A 19,679-nucleotide genomic window follows, 5' to 3' on the forward strand; every position below is an offset into this window, starting at 1 on the left:
TTTCATTGCACCACTGGCAAGTTTTACAAAGCTTCAAAAGTGCACTCACTCAAATTTACATCACTTCGTTGAAAATTCAACCTGTGTGACCACCCCTGAAATCTCACCAGGGGCCATAACAAGGAGCTGTGGTTTCTCAATTCCAAGAGCATCTTTATACCACCTTCCACGAACCGCTGCACCTCATTGTGAAATCTACTTCTTTTCACCCGTTATGTGTGTAAATACTGCCGACAGGCTTCCTGGTGCTGTGAATACTGAATGTGTCAGAGTGCTACTACCCAGGGAAAACAGGGGTGTCTGAGAGAGCATTTGTACAATAGAAACACACGTCATGCCTGTCAGAAGTGCGTTTTATTTTTACAGTCAGACCATGGCCTGCTTCTCAGTATGACACCCACTGCTAGTCCATCTTAAAAGATTGCAGTGGATGATAGTTTTCTTAGCAGAAAACAAAAGTCCTTGAGTCTTAATGGAATCAGCTGCTTTCAGAAGAGAAAAAGCATAGAGCACAAAGAACAGATGCAGTGCCCTATTAATATAATACAACTTTTAACTTATCTATTCTGTTATACCCTAAAATCTGCTATACATCAATTTAAAAGAATTTGTCTTATTTTCGTTGTTGTATGTGTTAATTACAACTTCAATTTTGTTTAAAAAGTTTGGGACACAATGTGTTTTTTATTTTTAAATCGACCTTTATTTTTCACAAGGAATCTCACTGAGATACTGAGTCTCATTCTCAATAGAGACCTGTTTCAATCATACGATTTAACAAATTGGTTACAAAGTAACATAAAATCATCAATACTTCAGTACATACACTGTTCATGTAAAAAAGCACCGAGTCAAAACCACAAGAAAGTGCTAAAGACAGGAACAAGTTTCACATTATGCCTTTTCAATTTGCCTTTCAAATAAGTTTAAATAAGGAATTCCATATTGGGATCAACGTAGGCAGCTTTAGATCCTGTTGTTGCCTGTTCCACATCAGAGGGGCAGAATAAGAAAATATGTTTTGGCCAAACTCTGAGGGAAAAGTAAAGGTAACAAAGGACTGGGAGCAAAGAGACAGCTTTGTCTGCATGACATGTAGCAGGATGAATGTGTCGACAGAATGCAGTGACTTGCAAATCTCTATAATTTCATTCTCAACAGAGCATAGAAAACTCCAAGCTGGAAAACATATTAATCCCCGTGTTGCATCCTCTGTTCTTTAACAGACAGTTGTTAAAAGAAGAGGGGATCCGGGAACTGAGGAGACCTGTTGCTGGACCTCTGGGATGCAGCAATGCTGCCCCATTCTTGCCTGATATAGAATTCTAGTTGCTCAAAGGCCCTGGATCTTCTTGATCTTCATATTTTGAGTTTCATGATACGCCAAATGTATTCAGCTGGTGAAGGCTCTGGACTGCAGGCTGACCAGTCCAGCACTTTCACTCTTCTACTACAAAGCCACAATGATGTAATAAATCAAAAATGCGGTTTAGCAATTTTGTTTTGCTGAAACATTTTAGGTCTTCCCTGAAAAAGACATTAGGATGGGATAATATGTTGCTCCAAAAACTCTATGTACCTTTCAGGATTAGTAGTGCCTTGCAAGGTGTATAAGCTACTAGTTGCACTAATACACCCTAATACTATGATGCAGACTTCTGATCTGAGAGCATATCACAACCCGGATACTCTTTAGTCTGGTGGATGCAGCAAAGAAGAATTTCTAACTTCAGTGAGTCTGACCACATTATTCATTTTGATTTAGTTTTTAGTCCACAGAAGACGGTGGTGTATCTGGATCAAGTTCACGTGAGGCTTCTTCTTTGCATGATAGAGCTTTAATCTGTATTTGTGGATGACATGGTGAGCTGTGTTCAGAGAAAAAAAAAAATCTGGAAGTGTTACTGAGCACATGCATTGATTTGTGTGACAGGATCTTTTTTTTTTCTAAAGCAGTACCTCCTGAGAACCAGAAGATCATTGGCATCTATTGCCTTTCAGCCATGCCCCTTGTACACAGAGAAACCCAAAGTACACCTTGTACTTTATACCTTTATACCTTGTACACAAAGTCTTAATTTTACATTGATGGACATTATTCTGAAATTGCTCCACACTTTGTAAATAAAGTTTCTGGCAGATTGCTGAACCTCTGTCCTTCTTTACTTCTTAGAGACTCTGACTCTTGAAGGTGCTCTTTTTATACAGAATCTTGTTATTGACCTCACTTAACCTAAATAGCCGTAACATGTTCCTCCAACTACTCCATTTAAGTACCACTTACTTGTCCAGCCTTTTGTTTTGTCTGTCCAAACATTGTTTGAGACACCCTGCCATCAAATTCAAGCTGAGCTCATAGTTTAAGTAGTGGGACCCATTACTTTGGTACATGGATTCACAATGATTCACGCGCCTGGACACAGCTTTGCTATTTCATCATATTTACAAACCGAAAAAATTACCATGTTATAGTCACCAAATAGTCATGAAATTACGGCTTATTTGGAGGTCAGGGGGGTTAGGTGTTGGGGCACAACTGTCAAGCCATACAACAGAGCTGGACTTGCTTTGCAATTGCTGATGTTTTAGGTTACTTAACTTAATGCTGATGGTTTAGGTTACTTAACTTCATGCTGATGTTTCAAAGTCATGGTTGGATTCAGTTGCTTTTTCCCTGCACTCTCAGTCAGTGATGTCAGTATGTATTTTACACATTACAAACTACAAGATTAAGTTTAGGTAGAAACAACTGCTTGATTAATATTAAGAAAAAAAAAGATTCATGTTGAAACAGACACTGTGAATGCATATAACATTATATAATTTCCCTTTGCGATTCATTTTATCTAAATGTCCTTTTCCTGCATAACTGACAATAGAGCTGTGCGTGGTGCACAAAATGTGTCAGACACAAGAAACAGGAAACTAACTGAATTACATCCACGGAAAGATTGTGCTTGGAAGCATGAAAAGCTATAGATTTAGTTTTTAAAATATAATAAGATCTCATCTGAATTTGATGCCAGCAACATGTTGAGTAGATCTGTGTTACATTGTCTCTTCTTTTCTCAGTGCAAGTTTGTGTAAGTTAGAAATAAGCAGGGTTTTTCCATACTTAATACAGGATTTGAGATGCTCAACAGTTCAGACCCCCCCACATACCATTACATATGCTGACTTTGTAACTGTTCAGTGATGACATACCAAACGGTTACTCTCCTGCTTTTGCTCAGGGGATGCAGCATCCATAAATTCAAAAAAGAATTTTAATTCATAAGACATAGAGCAATCTTCTTTGCTCCGTCCATAATACATTAAATTGGCTTCTGAGAAGTTTTTTTTCTTTTCTTCTCTTTTAATTAAATTTTTCTTTTCATGTTGGACTTATAACCTGCAGTTCCAGAGTCAGCATCAAACTACGTTTACTGATGACGACATCCAGGGGTTTTCATGAGCCCCTGCTGTGACTCGACTATATGATCACGTCTGTTTCCTTTTCTTTTTTTTAATGCAGTGCCACCTCAGAGCATAAAAATAACCCACTCAGTTTGGATTGGCCTTGTCCTTCACACACAGGGATTTCTCTGTATCTTTTTGAGCTAATAAACTAATTGACATGTTTATGGCATTAATAAGAATTGTGTTAATAGAATGAAATTGAAATGAGGGAACATTTCACTTTCATAACTTGCAATTGAGGAAAGATCTCTATCTATATTCCCTGAGACTGTCCTGATCTGGCATTAGCACATATATATAAGATTTAAGGAAAAATAAGACATTTCACTTTTAATACCATAGCAACTGATCTCCGAGGTTCTCAAACCACTGTGTGTGTTTTCAAAGTTTTTAAAATTGTGGTTTGGTGTAAACACTGCTTTGCATTTATATACATTTCACACTGTGGCCCAATTTTGGGGGGATTTTTTTTTCTATCTCTCTTCTTATTGGAAACTAACTTTGTTAGCAAAGACAGATTCAGACTATGACCAACTGTGTCTTTGAGCTGTTTACTCCAGTCTTTCATTGTTTGCTCTGACTGTCATTATTTTTCCATCAACCACAGTAAGCCCCATGAAAAGTCCCAAGTCAGGAAGTGTGTTGTGTTACTATGACAACTGCCAACAATGCACTGACTCGCTGTGATTATGATGTAGTGATATAGAGATTTATTGCTCCTTTTTAGATACATCAAGCAGCACCTTAGCCTGTCCCCAGGGTGCCTATTTTGGGAACCACTGAGGATTTGAAACATGGACTGCGAAGCAAGCTCAACACAGCCAGGCTTTCCCTGTGTGAACTAGCTTGACAAAACCAGAACTTCTGTTCAGAGTTAACAAGTACAACGACGGTGGTTATGACCAGACTTTGTTAACGACGTATTTCATCTTCAGGTTCAATGAGTGCTCACATAAAGCGGGCGTTTCATACATCATTCGACACAAGAAAATACACAGACCGCCTGTCACTTTATTCTCAGGATAAGCAGGCTGTAAGAATGGAGATGTGTGAAAAATACAAAAGTCATTGCAAATAAAAATGATCGCTGCAATTAAGACGAGGGGACTGCAGACAGAAAATTCAAACTATGAATAAATACAACTTGATAAGAAGTGCTTGTAGCTTTGACAGTGACCCATAATAACTTTAAAAGCATGTAAGTCGTTGACTTGTTGAGGATTTTCTAATCTGTGGTAGAGCTGGGTACGCTAGCAGTATTGAATAGTTCTATTTCTAAATCTTGTTGGCTAATTGGAACAAAAATTCAAATGACAAACAGATTACAATCTGAAAAGATGTCCTTGTTGTGGCTGAATATGGCGATTACAAAGCCAACATTCTGTCAGCATCTAAATCTGCTATTGTTGAATTACAGTTTGATGACAGTTAAAGCATTGCTTTTCAGTCATTTGTTTGACAACCTAAAGACTATCAAACATCAACTAAGCTCTTTTATTTTGATACCTTGTCAGACATCAACTTTCAATACTTCTGCCTGATGACATTTGAATGTTGTTTCGAGTCTGACTCGGGAGTCTTGGATATCATCAGATCAGCGAAAGTCTTTTGCTTTCTTTCAGGGGTTTTAATCAGAAACTCTGAACATTGTTTGATAGCTTCCTCCGAGTTTGTAGTGTAGAATGTCAGATATGTGCAATTTATTTTAGTCAATGGAGAGAAATTTCTACCTTGATTGGATGTTGCAGAATTCAACAGCTAGCTTAATGAGTCTGGTTGTGCAGAGCAAAAAAGGTACTTGCTGGTTATTCAGCCTTTAAATCTATTTGGAGTCCAAATGATCAGGCGTGTGTTATTTTCTGTCTCACAATCCCTGCGGGATGTGTCGAACCACATTTCGCTTAGTTTATAGAAATGATTCACTTCGGATGCCACCTTCCAGCAGTGATGCTGATGGTTCAAACAAAGCAATGGAAACCACACGCAACCAAAAAGGTAAGAAATATAATAAAAAAAAAAGAGAGATTTGCCTGACAAGGTCTGAGTTACAGCAGTCAGTGTGACAGTTTCCACAGGTGGATGGCTGTTATATGACTTTCATGCCACTGAGATGGAAAAATACATGTTGTTCCATTTGAGATTCGCTCATGTGTGATGCCAACCAGAGCAGAATATTGTCAGAATACCAAAGCCATAACCCTCTGCTGTTCTTTCCCACACTTTCACAGATACACACTCCTCTCTGGCTGACCCTGGCCTTGTGTTCCACCGTGACGTCATTTAGACAGTGTTTGAAGATGAATGCAAAGCCCAGAGAGGCTTTCCCAAAATGTCACATCATCTTGTTTCATACTGTATCCAACACCTCATGCACTGTACGACTGAATAGATCTAGTGAAATGTCATTGCAGCTAGCAAGAGCGTGTTATGTTTATAAACCCCTTTGTGATGTTATATGGAGACACTGGGCTCACAATGGTCCTCATAATTGCATTCCATCCAATTTCAGTGCATTGTTGTAGCATTAGACATATTGGGTATAAAGGTTGCTTGATATTCCACGAGAGAATGGGGACGACAGACAGCTGAGAGCAGACTTATCCACAATAGACAGATGGGGAATTAAAATCTAAGCTCCCCCAGTGGTCGCTCACTCTAGCGCATATTGAATGGGTGATGCAAAGGTACAGTAATACACAGAATGATTAGCATCAAGCAGATGGAGGATAAGCAATGAAGCACACACACACACCACCATATGAAAAACCACATCTTCTTTATACTTATCAGGACATTCAACTAACTTTTGTTCGTGTCTAGACTTCTTAACGGTTGGCAAGCGCTCCTGACAATGTGATATTCTGCAAATGTTGAGTTCATTTTGGTAAAAAGGGCATAAAGTCGCATCTAAAATATATTTGACCATATATTTGTTTAAAAGGTTTTGTGACAGAGATTAATATATCTTGAAATCAAAGAACTGCTCTTATTGTATTCTGTGCAAGGGCATCAGACTAATTTAGACTAAGCTTAGTCATTTAGATTCTAAAATGCCATTTATATTTTGTTATACCTCCAATGAGTTCCTTATACTGCTCTCCTCCACCATGAGGTCATCAATATTGACGTCTCAGCTAAATATCAGTGATGTGAAGCACATAAGGCAATGAAATGATCTCGATCTTATCTCAATTTATATTCTTAAACATTAGATAATGTAATCAAAGTTATAGCCCTGCCACAAACTGGACATAGCCCCTTCTAGCAGCAAAATTATAGATTTGTTTAACTGGATCCTGTAGAGGGCGCCAAAGCGCCCAATCATTCAGCTTTCTGAAAAATGTTGAGGCCTTATCAGGACAGTCTCTCCTGCTTCAAGTAGAATTCTGCTTCTGTCACAATCAATAAGCGAATAATGTTACATTTATAATTAGCTTTAAGGGTAGCCTTTCCTTTTTTCACTCAGTACCAGATAAACGACTTGCCAAAAAACACATTTACAGTTTAGAGGTTGGGGTGATCAAGTGTGAGATTCTGCCTTCTTCAGCTTGAGGGACAAATGGCAGAAACAATCTGCACAGTTTGCTGCGTGTGATATCGCTTTTCTATGTGTAACTGAAGTCGCACAGCCTAGAAAATGATTACAGAGACGCCATGACTGGGTTTTATTCAGAGCCACGTGTCTTTGTTAAGTGTTTGATCAGGGATTAAACCGTTGGACCTCTGATATTCACCCCCGTTTGTCCATGCTAGAAACATGCAATTCTGCTTCTTCACTGGGGAAAACATTTCACTAATTAAAACCATTCAATTTCAAATGTGTTGCTAGGAAACAAGAGATGATCTGGCTTTTAGAACCTGCCAGCTCTTACCGCTACCTCTTAAGTTGACCTGTTTACAGGATAAGGCTTTTGTTACTTTGAAACTGCTCGTATGAGCAAAGCTCTATGACAGCTGTGAGAGTGAAACCCATGGTTGGGATTTTTTTTCTCAATTTCTAAATATGGCAAAAAGGGAATATAATGACTTGCATTTTGAATTGGAGCTCTCCGTAGGACCCCTGAGGTGCTTCTGAGACTCCATTTAGAAACCACTTATCTTTTCCTCTATATCTTTTTCAAAACTTGAGATGTGCTTCAAATAGCGAAGTGTGGGTTGAATGGACAAGCACAAACACCTCTCTACTCCTCAAGTCGAAGAAATCTCATGTAGCAGGTGGATGCCGCATGGCACGCATCATCTTATCCTGTCTGATGAAGGCAGAGTGGTGAAACAGCAACAGACAGGTATGTGGACTGTGTTTAGTGGTGATTGCAAAGGTCTGTCAAAGCTGCTGAATTCCAATGGTTCCATCTCCTTCCCCTCCCTCCTTCTGAGCATCCAGCAGCTGCGCCTCTCCTGCCTTTCCTGACGCTGAGCGTAGCCTCCCATACAGATGAGCGCTGGAAGCCACGCACCTCTTGACGTAGCAAGACCGGCTGCGGTGCCACTCGGTCTCCGTAGCACGTATTGCGCAACGTGACTGATGCTCAACTGGCACCAGGGCTGACACATCCGGCTCTCACCGTCGCGTGGATTCAATAGAAAGTGGTCTAATAACGCCGAGACGTCGGAGAAGCCATCCGCCGCTCCTCACCGGACTCGACCCTCCCCTTGTCATTGCCGCCGGGAGAGATGGGTCGCGGACGTCGAGGTGCAGTCGTGATCTGACTGAGTGAGCGCTCGCGCGTCCAACAGCGGCTTGACGACTTTATCACTCAGAAGGTGAAAACGGGGAGAATTCGGCCGATCTGTTCAAGTCCGGAGGGATGACGGCTTCGTTTGACAGCGCGCAGTCATCGCAGCATCCGCGGCGCGAGCCCTGACCACAGCTGGAGCAGAGGAGCTATGCCAGTGGACACCGAGCCCTCTCCCGCGTACACTCGACAGAGCCCGAGTCCCCCCTCCGTTTGGTGCCTCGGGGGTCTCTGCTAAGCTCAACGGACGCACTTCAGGCTGTCAGAGGAGCGCACCTTCTTGGAGTCGGAGAGAGGTTTTCTGCTACAAAGGCCGGCCTCTCTGCAGATCACTCCCCTGCCTCCCCAACGTCCTCCGCGGCATCTGCGTGCCGCGAGCGCTCCGCATTTTCACCACATGACACTTTCGGTCATAACCATCATTACCCGTGTCTGGTTCCCTCCCGCGCGCATACACGGGCTATTTTACATTTACAGCCCAGCAGTAGGACTAAATTAATCGACGTTTGAGTCGGAGAAGTGCTGCGTCTATGCACCTCAGCCGCACCGCCCCAGAAAGGACTTCTTGCCTCTGAGAGCTGGATATGCAGAGATTAACGTGAGAGGATGGATCTAATTATCGCTGTTTTGGGGCTACTGGCGCTGCTCGTTGAAGGCATACGTTGCCAGGGAGTGTATGGTAAGTCAGTGCTGTGAACTCTCCGAAACATGTGATCATGACCTTGTAAAACAGCAGTTTTTATGCTCCTTGTAGCCTCAGAAGCTCTCTCTGTAATCTTTGTTCGCCCCCTTAAAGTAAGTCACCCGTTATCAACGCGTGTGTAGGTGACATATGAGGTCTGAATGCCCGGTTTGAGAGAGGGGCTCCAAATGGAACCCTCGGTTGTGTAGCCAATCATGCACAGCCCCTTTTCTCTTGTGATCCATCACTCTGAATGGTCGGTAAGCAGGCTAAATTTAGTGGGCTACATTCATGGCTCAGTATAGCGGAACCAGGCTGATTTGTCTTGAATAATATAGACACCTTGTCTTGCCTTCATATATCCTGCTGATAATGATTCAAAAGGTGGCAATATGATACTTAATCTTACATGTGGCTGGATATATTTGGAATGCCGTCAAGAAGAGTGTAATCTGTTGAGCACTTAGTATGCACAGTCATGAGTGATTTTCCTCGTGTGGGGGATCCATCTGCTCCCCTCCTCCTTATGTCTGCGTGTCAGATTCTCTGATTCACCGGGATAAGTTACAGATACATTACTTTGTCGTTTTTATCATTTTTAAGAACTTGTTGCCAGAAGGCCCGAATGGAACATCCTGTTGTGAAAAAGTGCCAAAACAAGTAAAGCAGTGACTAACAGCTGCGAATAAATAGCAGCTGTCCACGCAGCTCATGGAAAACCAACATAGGCTGGGAGGTTTTTGTGCTTGGTTATAACTGTGTCAAAAACATTACGTATTTTCTGGAAGGTTTTCATCTCTTGCTGCTGCTTGAATTCCACCGCGCTTCCATCCGGACGCTCAACAATAAGCGCAAAATCCCGTGTCTGCATGCGCAACCAGCGGCACAAGTGACACCTGAAATGAATCGTCATCATCACAGCGGCAGCGGCAGTCGTCACAGAGGCAGCCGAGGATTGTGAGGAAGTAATGTGCACCAACGCTGGGGCAGCGAAGGAAACCTTGAGGCTGCAGAGCCCAGATTTCTCAGCAGACCAAAGCAAAGGCAGCGAGACGATGAGGTCAAGTGTAGAGATGTGGGCATTTGTGCACGAGCGCTAAGAAGATCTTTGTCGCCACGGAGTGTGAGTGGCAAGAAAGGTTACTGTGAGCATGACAGGAACAGTCATGGTTCTGCGTCTGACCAATGATGCGCTGGGATCTTATCTTATTCTTTTTCCCCCAGACGAAGGAGGCAAATGAGAGAACAGATCACAGCCCGTGCCGGGTCAGCAGTGGCGTGACTGCTCATACGCGTGTCCAGTTATTCCGATAACACCTGCTGCAGAGATGGTTCACAGTAAACACATAACAATGCCAGCATTTATTGATCCTCCCATCATCTCCAGGCATAATTCAACAAAGTAAGATTTGTATGAGGGTATCTGGTGTATTGAGTTCTTCCAGTTTCAAGCTTAGATGCAAAGCTCCTAATCACCTCATTTATATCTACTAAACTGTTCTCTGCAACGTTTGCTGCACATATTCAGGGCTAAACATCTGAATGGTGTAAGGAAGCTTTCCATGCCACAGTGTGTGCAGATAAAGATGCGAGCTGAATAGAAGGAGTCATACCCTAAAATACTCGAGGTGGTGTTGCCAGAGTGCTGCGTGTGGACTAGCGGGCTTGTAGCAGCAGCAGCAGAAGGGATGGAAACTGGGAGGGGGTGGGAGGGTGGCAGATGGAGCTATTTGGACATTTAACTATCGGTGTTTGCATGTTGAAAATCCCCCAGTGCACAGTCCCTCCCTCCTTTAACCAGACCCATTATGTCTAATATTTTACTGGAAGGGTGCTTTTCTCTCCGCCCCTCTGCTGAATATTAGTGCTGATGTTAACAGGAGGAAGGCTGCACATTGTTGGACTAATTCTTACATGCTCCAAGTTGGGCATAGACCTATATTTGCCTCATGTTTAAAGCATACTGCTTATCTCCAGGGAGGCTGTGTGAAGAAAAATGTACTGGCAAAGTTCAAAAGTTAGCTTTCATTGTCGATATTTGCATACTTGTTGTGTTACCTCCCTGTGGATTCGCAGAAGCTTTTGACATATGGTGGGTGTGGGAATTCTGCAGCACAGGTGAAAGCCAGTGGGTGTGTGAGTGAATAGCATGAGAGAGATTGACACATGACAATACCAGTTATCAGCACCCTGCAGCTGTTGTTATACAGAGCCATCATTGAGCGTGCTGCACTGGTCATATCTTTGAATCACAAGATCATACAGTGCTCAAAGTGCAACAAGCGGGTTCCCAACCCCAGTGACTTAAAGTGTGCGGAAATTGGGTTTTTGAAAAAGAAAATAGGTCTATATTTGACCTTTTAGAGTTTTAGTACAAGAGTTTTGCACAGCACACAGCATTTTTCCTTTGCCTTGGGGCAACAGTAAGAAGAATCAACTTATAGTAACAAATGGTTGCGATATCACTTGTGTGTGAAAGTGTAGAAGTTAGAAAAAGGCATGGGATGATGTATATCCTCAGTATTTCATACCAGGACTGAGCGGCAGAGATGGCTCATGCAGGTTTACTTCCACAAAGTTTCAGTAAGATGCAGTATAGTTGCAGAATAATGTGCTCTACCCAGTAGGTCAGTAAAGGGATAAAATAGAGTTTAACAATAAAGAGTTCAGTTATTCACACGTTTGTCACTTTTCAGTGAATCTTCCTCATCTGTCATGAATGTGAAAGTGTCGGAAAGAGCCACAGTGAGTGTCTCTCACAGTTTTGTGACATTTCACATCTCTTTAACAATTTCTATTACCATACCAGGTGTGCAGTGGCGGTGTAAAAACATAACATGGAAGGACTCGGCTGTAAATCACACTTTTAAGCTTGTTGAACAGTCGGTGATATGCTAGCAAGGGTTTAATTGCACTGCAGTAACGGCGTAGCTGATATCAGTTTGAGGTGAGTATGATGTTTGCATCCCCCGAGGACGTCTTCTCCACACTGTCACTGCAGATTGCCAACGAGAAGCTGCGTCCCCACACAAAACTCTGCAAGGATTCATATCGAGCCGCAAAGAACACCGAGTTCAACAAAAACCGTGGATGCGAGCAGTTAAAGTATTGATGTATGCTCAGATGACAGAGAGCATTTAAACTGTGGCTGAGGCTACAGTTTGAATGATTTTCTTTTGTTAAATCTATTTCAGATGCTGAGAAAAAATAACTCGTTTACCATTGAAAAAAAATAAACAGTCATGGTGGAGGAAAGTTGGAACAGTGCTGTTATGTATCTAATAAATGACCTGTCAGATTCCTCTGAAACACATGATCATATGTTTCGTTAACCACCAATTGCTGTGTCTGTCTGTCGATGTGACTTTCAACAGATTCCACTTGTGCCAGGTTGACAGAGATAGCCACATGTTACCTCGTCAGATTTCCGCATCAAAGTGATACAGAACAGCAGTCGCACGTCGCAGACGTATTCAGTTGACACCAGCTTAGTGGAAAGCAGTGCGTGTGTGTGTGAAATGGGCTTTAGAAATCTGAGTTCACACAAGAGTTTTGACACGGAGATCAATCTGTTAATACACACACACGACAGACCACAGCCTCATATAATGAGTCTGATAGGCGTCAAAGAGACCAGGAAAGCACGAGGATTAAATGAAACATCATCCATTAGAGAAAAATTAATTTCCAGTGTGTGGAGAACCAATGGAGAACTCAGCCTGTGTGTTGTTGTGTTAGCAACATTAGCAATTGATTGCTAACGTTTTTTGCAGAACTGTGGCCTTTGCCATCACATATTAGAGTATAACGAAACTAGAGGTTGCTGGTTACTACTTGAGTAATAAACAGGACACTAAAAAGAGCCAAATGAAGAAGCTAATGTACAGGGGGTCCTCATGATTTCATAGAGCGGCGTCCTGGCAGTCGGATACTGATGGACACATAAGCCGTTTTCACACATGAACACAGGAGATGTTCAGGAGTCAGAGGGAGGAGCTTCTGCATAACCTCTGATAAACTTGATAAAATATCCAGGTAAATAATCCTCGCTTCTGTTGTCACAGCAGCATTAGTAAAGTCCCGTTTCTTTACCTGCACAAAGTACATCTGGACAGGGAAGCCACCACTGCTCCTAAAATACATTTGGCCAATTAGCAATTTAGCAAACCAAATCATATCTGTACCTCCTAAATAAGACACCTGCAAGATGCCATTGAACATTTTCCTTTGGTTTCGTATTTCCACAGTCAAGTGCATTTGAACATTTGTATTCATCCTCTTTTTGTTGCATTTGAAGCATCTTCCCTCTTTTCCTCCTCTTGTTTCAAAATTGACCCTAGAGCAAATGAGAAATGCAGAAATGAGATTTTCATTGCTTATTTTTATCCTTGAGCATCGCTGTACTGTACGTCATCGCCTTGGACTAAATGGTGAGATCATGATGAAGCAATAAAGTAATCACGCACTGGTGTGTTAAGTGGTGCTGCCAGAGTCATTAAAAAGAATTGATGAAGGCTAGTCATCCCTCCATGACCGCAGGCCAAAGAGAGGGAGAGATGCCACTAACGTACAACATCTGCTCCTCTTCTCCCCTATCCTTTTTCATTTTTGTCTTTCCCTCCTTCAAGAGATTGATCTTTTATGTCAAACTCTGCTCCTCCTTGTGTTGTTTTCCAGAGATCCACACAGCCAGTGGCTGCTCATCCATTTTGCGAATCGGAAGACAAAATCTACAAACCCTTATAAAACTCTCCAAGAGTATTTATATACGATAACTGAAATGCTCCTAATGATAATATCAAAAACAATGCAATGGAACATGACTCTTCTGATGGCATGAATGTGTTTTTGTGCTTGTTACTTTATCCGGAGATGTACCGCCTTCAGTATGTTCTCTTTGCATCAAAGTCAGTCAGAGGCGTTCTCCACGGGATGCAGATGTTCCTGATCTCTCTTGTGTTGTGCTACTGAAGAGGAAAAAGTTGCTTTTGCACCCCACCCCTCCCACTTGTCCCTCGTTCTCACTGTCTTCTCCTTCTGTCTCCCTCTTCCCTCTCGTTTGCATTGAAGTTCGAGCAATTGCTGAGGTTTCTTTTCATGAGCCCCGGTTCAGACGCTTTGGCTTCTAAGCTATGCAAATGCATTCTGCCAGTGAAACTAAAGCCGTCTTTGTTGGTTCTCAGAGGCCTCCTCCGCAGAGTCCTTCATCATTCCCTTGGATCGGGACCCTTACATTTCCCACCGTAATGAGACCATGGATAACTCTCTCTTCTAGTTCTGCTCAAAGTTCCTGTTTCCTTTCCTGTCTTTCCCCTGCCTGTCTCTACTTCTATTCCCTCGTGGTAACAGAGGATGGACGTCTGCAGTATGCGTGTTTCAGTAAGAGGTAAATCAGGATATACAGCTGGGTACGACACAGAACAAGCTATTTTGTTGCAGTGGAACACTTTATTGTGCACGTCAGGGACTGCTTTGCATCCCAGGGTGAGGCTTCAGATAGCACCGACTTAATCGTTCTGAATATCAGTTCTCTTTGGTCCTCTGAGACTGGCACTGAATATACATTGCAAAGACACTGTTTAAACTTGAAGTATGACGCACTCCTGTGCTAAATGATCACTGGGCAATCTTTGACACTTGTACTTCAGCACTTCAGTACTCCTGTGCAGCATGATTAATGTGAAACAGCAGTTTTTCATGGTGCTGTATATTGGAAACCAGACTACTTAATCTCACCGAGTTCAAATGAAAGCAGCACTCCACCGAGTTTTCCTCGCACAGCCGTACGTTTGAGACGCCTGCTGTATGTGGGGCATCAGAAACTGAGATGTCAAGATTTGTTAGTATTTGGTCAAAGCTACATAAACACTAAACACTACATTTCCCACAATGCAGCATGCTTTAATTTGAACCCCCAGCCCCCTTTGTAATAACTTGTGCTGTTTCAAAGCAGGCAGTTTTTCAGACTGACGAATACCTCTCGCCTAAATATGTTGATTGCTCCTCTGGAAGCGTCTTTGGGACTTGCTGCTCGACTGAGAGGTCATGTTACGGTTATGTGTGTCTGTGTGGCAGTTGCACTTCAGGATTCCACTCTCAAATTTTCCCCCTCTCTGCCCCTTTCGGCTGTTTTAAAAGATGCTGCCATACGAAGTTCAGCAGCAGGCAGATTTTCAAAATAGAGCCATAAGCTATGGGTTTACACGGCAGTGGAGATTTTATCATCAAAATCAGCTACCACATGGTTCTCTGCAGAGAAAAAACAAGCATTTCCATTCACTTTTTCTCTCTGCTTTGCTGAGAGCAAAGAGTCCTGCATACCAGTTGAAGAATGTGACATATTTTATTATGAATGTGCACTCAGTGCATTTTTTTCTCTTGGTGCTTTGTGTCCAAAACTGTAAAAAGTTCAAGTATTTTGTAGTTTGGGCTACTTTGCACAAATCCTGAACAGCTGGACATTCCTCTCTCCTTTGTGAGGATCTGGATGGGTCCAGGAACACAGTTTACCTCTGGATCATTTAAGGCCAAATCCCCACGACGGACCAAAGAAGCTTATTGAAACCTGGCTAGCTGCTTGAACTGTTAAGTCCACATCCCCGAACCCTGAGCTTTTTGTACCCCCCATACACAGCTCAGAGGACATAAAGCTACTGCTAATGATCTTGTCGTCGTCTTGTCCAGCTGAATGACTAGAGAAGGGTTTTGTCCTCGCTTGTTTATTAATCCTTTACCTTTAATGAAGTCTCTTACAGCCTCTTATCTGTGGAGGTGGGCACACCGAGCCAGAACAGCCATGGTCGAAAGCATTTTGTTTTTCATTTGTCTGCTCATTCAAAGGCCACTGAGGCTCAAAGGTTGAGATCTGTTTACACTGCATGTGTCAAGAATTACTGTCACCTCATAAAACATGTTTTTTTTTTTGGTAATGGGCAAAAATGTAGCAACTCTAGTGGTCTTTTGTCACCTGACATTCCACTGAAGTGCCCATTTATCATCTGGATCATTAAAAACAAGATGAAGGCCTCAAATGTCAGCATCGGCACAGGAGGAAGGCTTTTATCTGTAACAATTTCATTTCTTGTAGTGGTTTTAATTTCCTCACATTGACTGACACATGGACAATTAATTAAAGCAGAAATATCTCGGTATCAGAGGCCAGGTGGGCCAATATGAGTTTGATGAGAAAACTGGAACGTTTGCAAAGGGACACTGCACAACCGTTTAGACGCATGCCAGCAGCTCATATTTGATTTCTGCTTGTAACTGCTGCCGTATTGACCATAAGTGATGATGGGATTTGAAAAACATTCTGTTGTATTTGTGTCTGATTGCACTGCAATTGAATAAAAAAAAAACGCAGTGCTTTGTTTTCCTTGGTTCATGTTCTCGTGATTTGTAGCAACATTATTCAGCCTTTCAAAAGACCTGTACTGTGATTCTTCGTAATTCCTAAGAATTGCCAAGCTTTATATGTCATGCCGCAAGTGTTACAGGTGTTATGTCAAGATTAAATGGAAGCAGCAAGCAGCAGTTGTGGTGCTTTCGCTGTTTTCATGATCTCAAATAGGCCCATCACAATTTCTTCACAATCACTCAAACTGGCCACATTCATAAGAATTCTTTTCATTCACCTGCATCAAAACAGCTGAGGGACTGTGGCAACTTTACATGATCAACTCTGGTTGCTCCATATCTCACAGGTAACAGGGGTTTTGATGCAGAGCATTGCTCAGTGTTTCAGCTTTATAAACCCCCCATCCAACCCACCCTGTTACAGCATTTTCCCACAGCACAAAAAAAATCATCTCACTAATATTTAATGTGTCTTTGCTAAAATCCTGCATACCAGCTGACTTTGGTTTATCACCCCCCACCCCTAAATTGTTTTTCATGTAACATATAGCTACACTGATGCATTCATTATACCATCTTGCTTCATATATGGATTAGTTTTGCCAGCTTGTAAATGATTTACATTCACTCTGGATGTACTGGGTATGTAAATGGTTATACCAGAGCAGATGACTGCAGCTGTTTGTGCTGCATGCTGATAAGAGCAGATGAATATCCTTTTAGTCAGGTTTACAATACCTACACAAAGGGAAGAAAAAGGCATTTATGCTTCCCGAAAAGCTCAGACAAAATTTGCCTCATGTGATTTTATCTGTTTTGTGGCTAATAACTTGTTAATTGCGCGATTCATTGCAAATTGCAATGCATTATAAATGTGCGGCTGTGTTATCATTTTCTTGTTTGTTTTTTTATTAATAATCCCATGGTTTAAAATCCTCGCCTTAAATTGTTCATTTGCATAGGTAAAGATAGTAATCTACTATATAATCCATTAACAGACAGTACATGCTTTTCGATATTAATTAGACAGCATCAGTTTTAGGAATACACATTTATTTGTAACCTTATCAAGTCTTAAATAATTGCCTTAATGATCGGTATATTTGGCCGCTGAGATGGATCCGTTTTAAAGCGTGCGATGGGAGTTATCATTTCCATGATTGGCATCACTTCAGTTCACAGAGAATTATACATACGAGCCAGCTTCAAAGTGTCGCAAACGATGAAAGGGTCTCATTGAATATGAATGTATTCTCCTGTCTTCCTCGCGCTCTTTTCAGTCGATTGAATTGTCTTAGTTAAGCCAAACTGGCAGGACCCGTTTTTACATCCGTGAAGTACAAATCATCCAGAAATCCCAATAGGTAGTTGACAAGAGCAACAAGGCACCTTTTAGCAGTAGCTGTGGAGGGAACGAAAAAGGAAAAGGGGAGGGAAAAGCAAGTCAGGAGCGGAATAGTACGTTGTGGCACCCACAAGAGGCTAATGCCAACCTTCAACTCTGTCACTTCAGCCCACACAGGCATCCTAAGTGCTGCTCCTGTGAAGTGATGTCTGTTGTCATGGTGACAGTATGTGAGCCTGGCATTGCGCGTCCTCTGACTTCCCTGTTCCCTCCCTCGCTGCCTACACACTCGTTCATTCTCTCTTTCCCCTCGCATGCCAGCAAATCAATCGCTGAAACAAATGTGAAGTGATTGCAGAAGCGAGCGCTCTTCGCAGCGGCCTCACGATTGTGCACGAGAGCAGATGAGATCTGCGGTGCAGGGGAGGTGGTGCTGGTGGTGCTGGTGGGGGGGCATACGTGTGGAAGCTTCAGGCGGAATGTGTCTCCTCAAAAATAACCACCATTTCCTTGCTGCGAGGCAACCGCAGGAAGGGCCCCACTTATCTTTGCAGAAAATAATGCTTAAGCTTTTCTGACAGGCGGGAACAGTGGCGGAGTAAACGTGTTGACAGTGACGCCTTCAGTAGTCTGAAGACAGTCAGACTGTAGGGGGGTGAGGGTGAGGGGGTGGGATGGGGTGGGGTGGTGTGGGCCCGGTCTTACATAAAGACAACCTTGCATTTACAAATACCATCATATCACCTCTCTACCCACCACCTTACATCGCAAAAAAATGCAACCAAAAACAAAAACACATCGAAACTTTGGCTTTTCCTCTCGAATGTAGTCGTTTCCCTGCAGGAGTCTGAGCCTGTGGAGTTCTGCCGTGGCTCCGCAGCGGCTCAGGGAAATTTCAACACAGATGAACGCGCGGTTTGTGCGAACGTGGGCGGATGTGTACTCGTTTTCGGCGTGCGAGTGTGTGTGCTTTCTCATCTATCTAGGGCAACTCTTTGCTGAGATATTAATTTAGCTGCGTGATTTATGACCACAGTCACACGTCAGCCCATCTGAGCAGGACTCATCTTGGATGGTGAACGTGCCTCAATGCGCCTGCAAACATTGTGCAGTCATTATGCGCTCTTGCTTTTACACTCACAACACCTCCTACCCTGTAAAGGGATATCCAACTGCCTGCTAAGTCCTTTTTTTGTATCATGTAGCTTTCTGTGTCTCTACTAACAGAAACTTGCAGTGTTATAACTAATCTCTTTAGCGTCATGCTCTCTTCATCTCCCCACCAGACACCATATATCCCAGAGGCTGTTACACCCATGGGGATAACCTCCAGCCATGTACTGTCAGTTAATGGCTTCCTATGGTAAAGCAAGCAGGGTTATCTGAAGTAGGCAAAGCACTTCACTAAGATTTAGCTCAGTGCAAAGAGAAGTTTCAAAGTGAAATTTAATGCAGATCCCCGAGTTCTCCTCCAGCTCCATATGTCTGCCGTCTTCCATCGCCTTTATTCAGGCTGGTGCAGCAAAGGCTTTGGAGTTCATATCCATTTTGCACCGAAAGATGTTTGCCCTGTGTAGGTGTTTAAAACCACACATCTGCTGCCAACAAGATTACACTTTTTTATATAATTGGACAGGATTGCAATAAAAAAAAGTTAGAAATATAGTCCTTCAAGTCGATGAGACAAAAACCATTTAAACAAAAGAGACATGGTGCTTTTATTAGTTTACAGCGAAACATGGTCTGTAGCATCTCTACAGTCTGGTGCGTTGTTAGAAAAATTCCCTCACAGACAACGGCATGAAACCAAGAAATCCCTCAGAGGCCTCAGTATTTTACTTGCAAGGGGAGAACAACACATGAACCTTCTCTCTGCAGATTCACAAGAGTTCTCCAAAGAGTGGTTGCCTCCCTTGCTCTTTTATTTGGTGACACACACACATACATACAATCCTCTATGTGCCCAGGTCTGGTATATCTCCTGAGTTTGGAGGCATCTCCTTATTTGGGGAGCTATAAAGATAACGATCCTTCTTAAAACACAGCTCTCTTTGTCTCCCCACTTCTCCTTGTGAAGTTTTGATATATAAAATGGCCTCTC

The 19,679-nt window shown here is 42.4% G+C and overlaps 1 protein-coding gene across 1 annotated transcript in view; it reads left to right on the top strand.

Moving 5' to 3' along the window:
• Positions 1-7,992: 7,992 nt before the first annotated feature.
• The window catches only part of LOC140267106 (MAM domain-containing glycosylphosphatidylinositol anchor protein 2-like), a 195,455-nt gene continuing 183,768 nt past the window's right edge, over positions 7,993-19,679 (top strand). The window contains exon 1 of the mRNA XM_072362282.1: positions 7,993-8,874. Within this exon, the coding sequence (XP_072218383.1) occupies positions 8,802-8,874 (73 nt within the window). The 5' untranslated portion in view covers positions 7,993-8,801. The remainder of the gene's footprint in view (positions 8,875-19,679) is intronic.

The sequence above is a fragment of the Leuresthes tenuis genome, unplaced genomic scaffold (assembly GCF_036924035.1).
Source record: "Leuresthes tenuis unplaced genomic scaffold, fLeuTen1.0.hap1 SCAF_13, whole genome shotgun sequence".
Taxonomy (NCBI): Eukaryota; Metazoa; Chordata; class Actinopteri; order Atheriniformes; family Atherinopsidae; genus Leuresthes; species Leuresthes tenuis.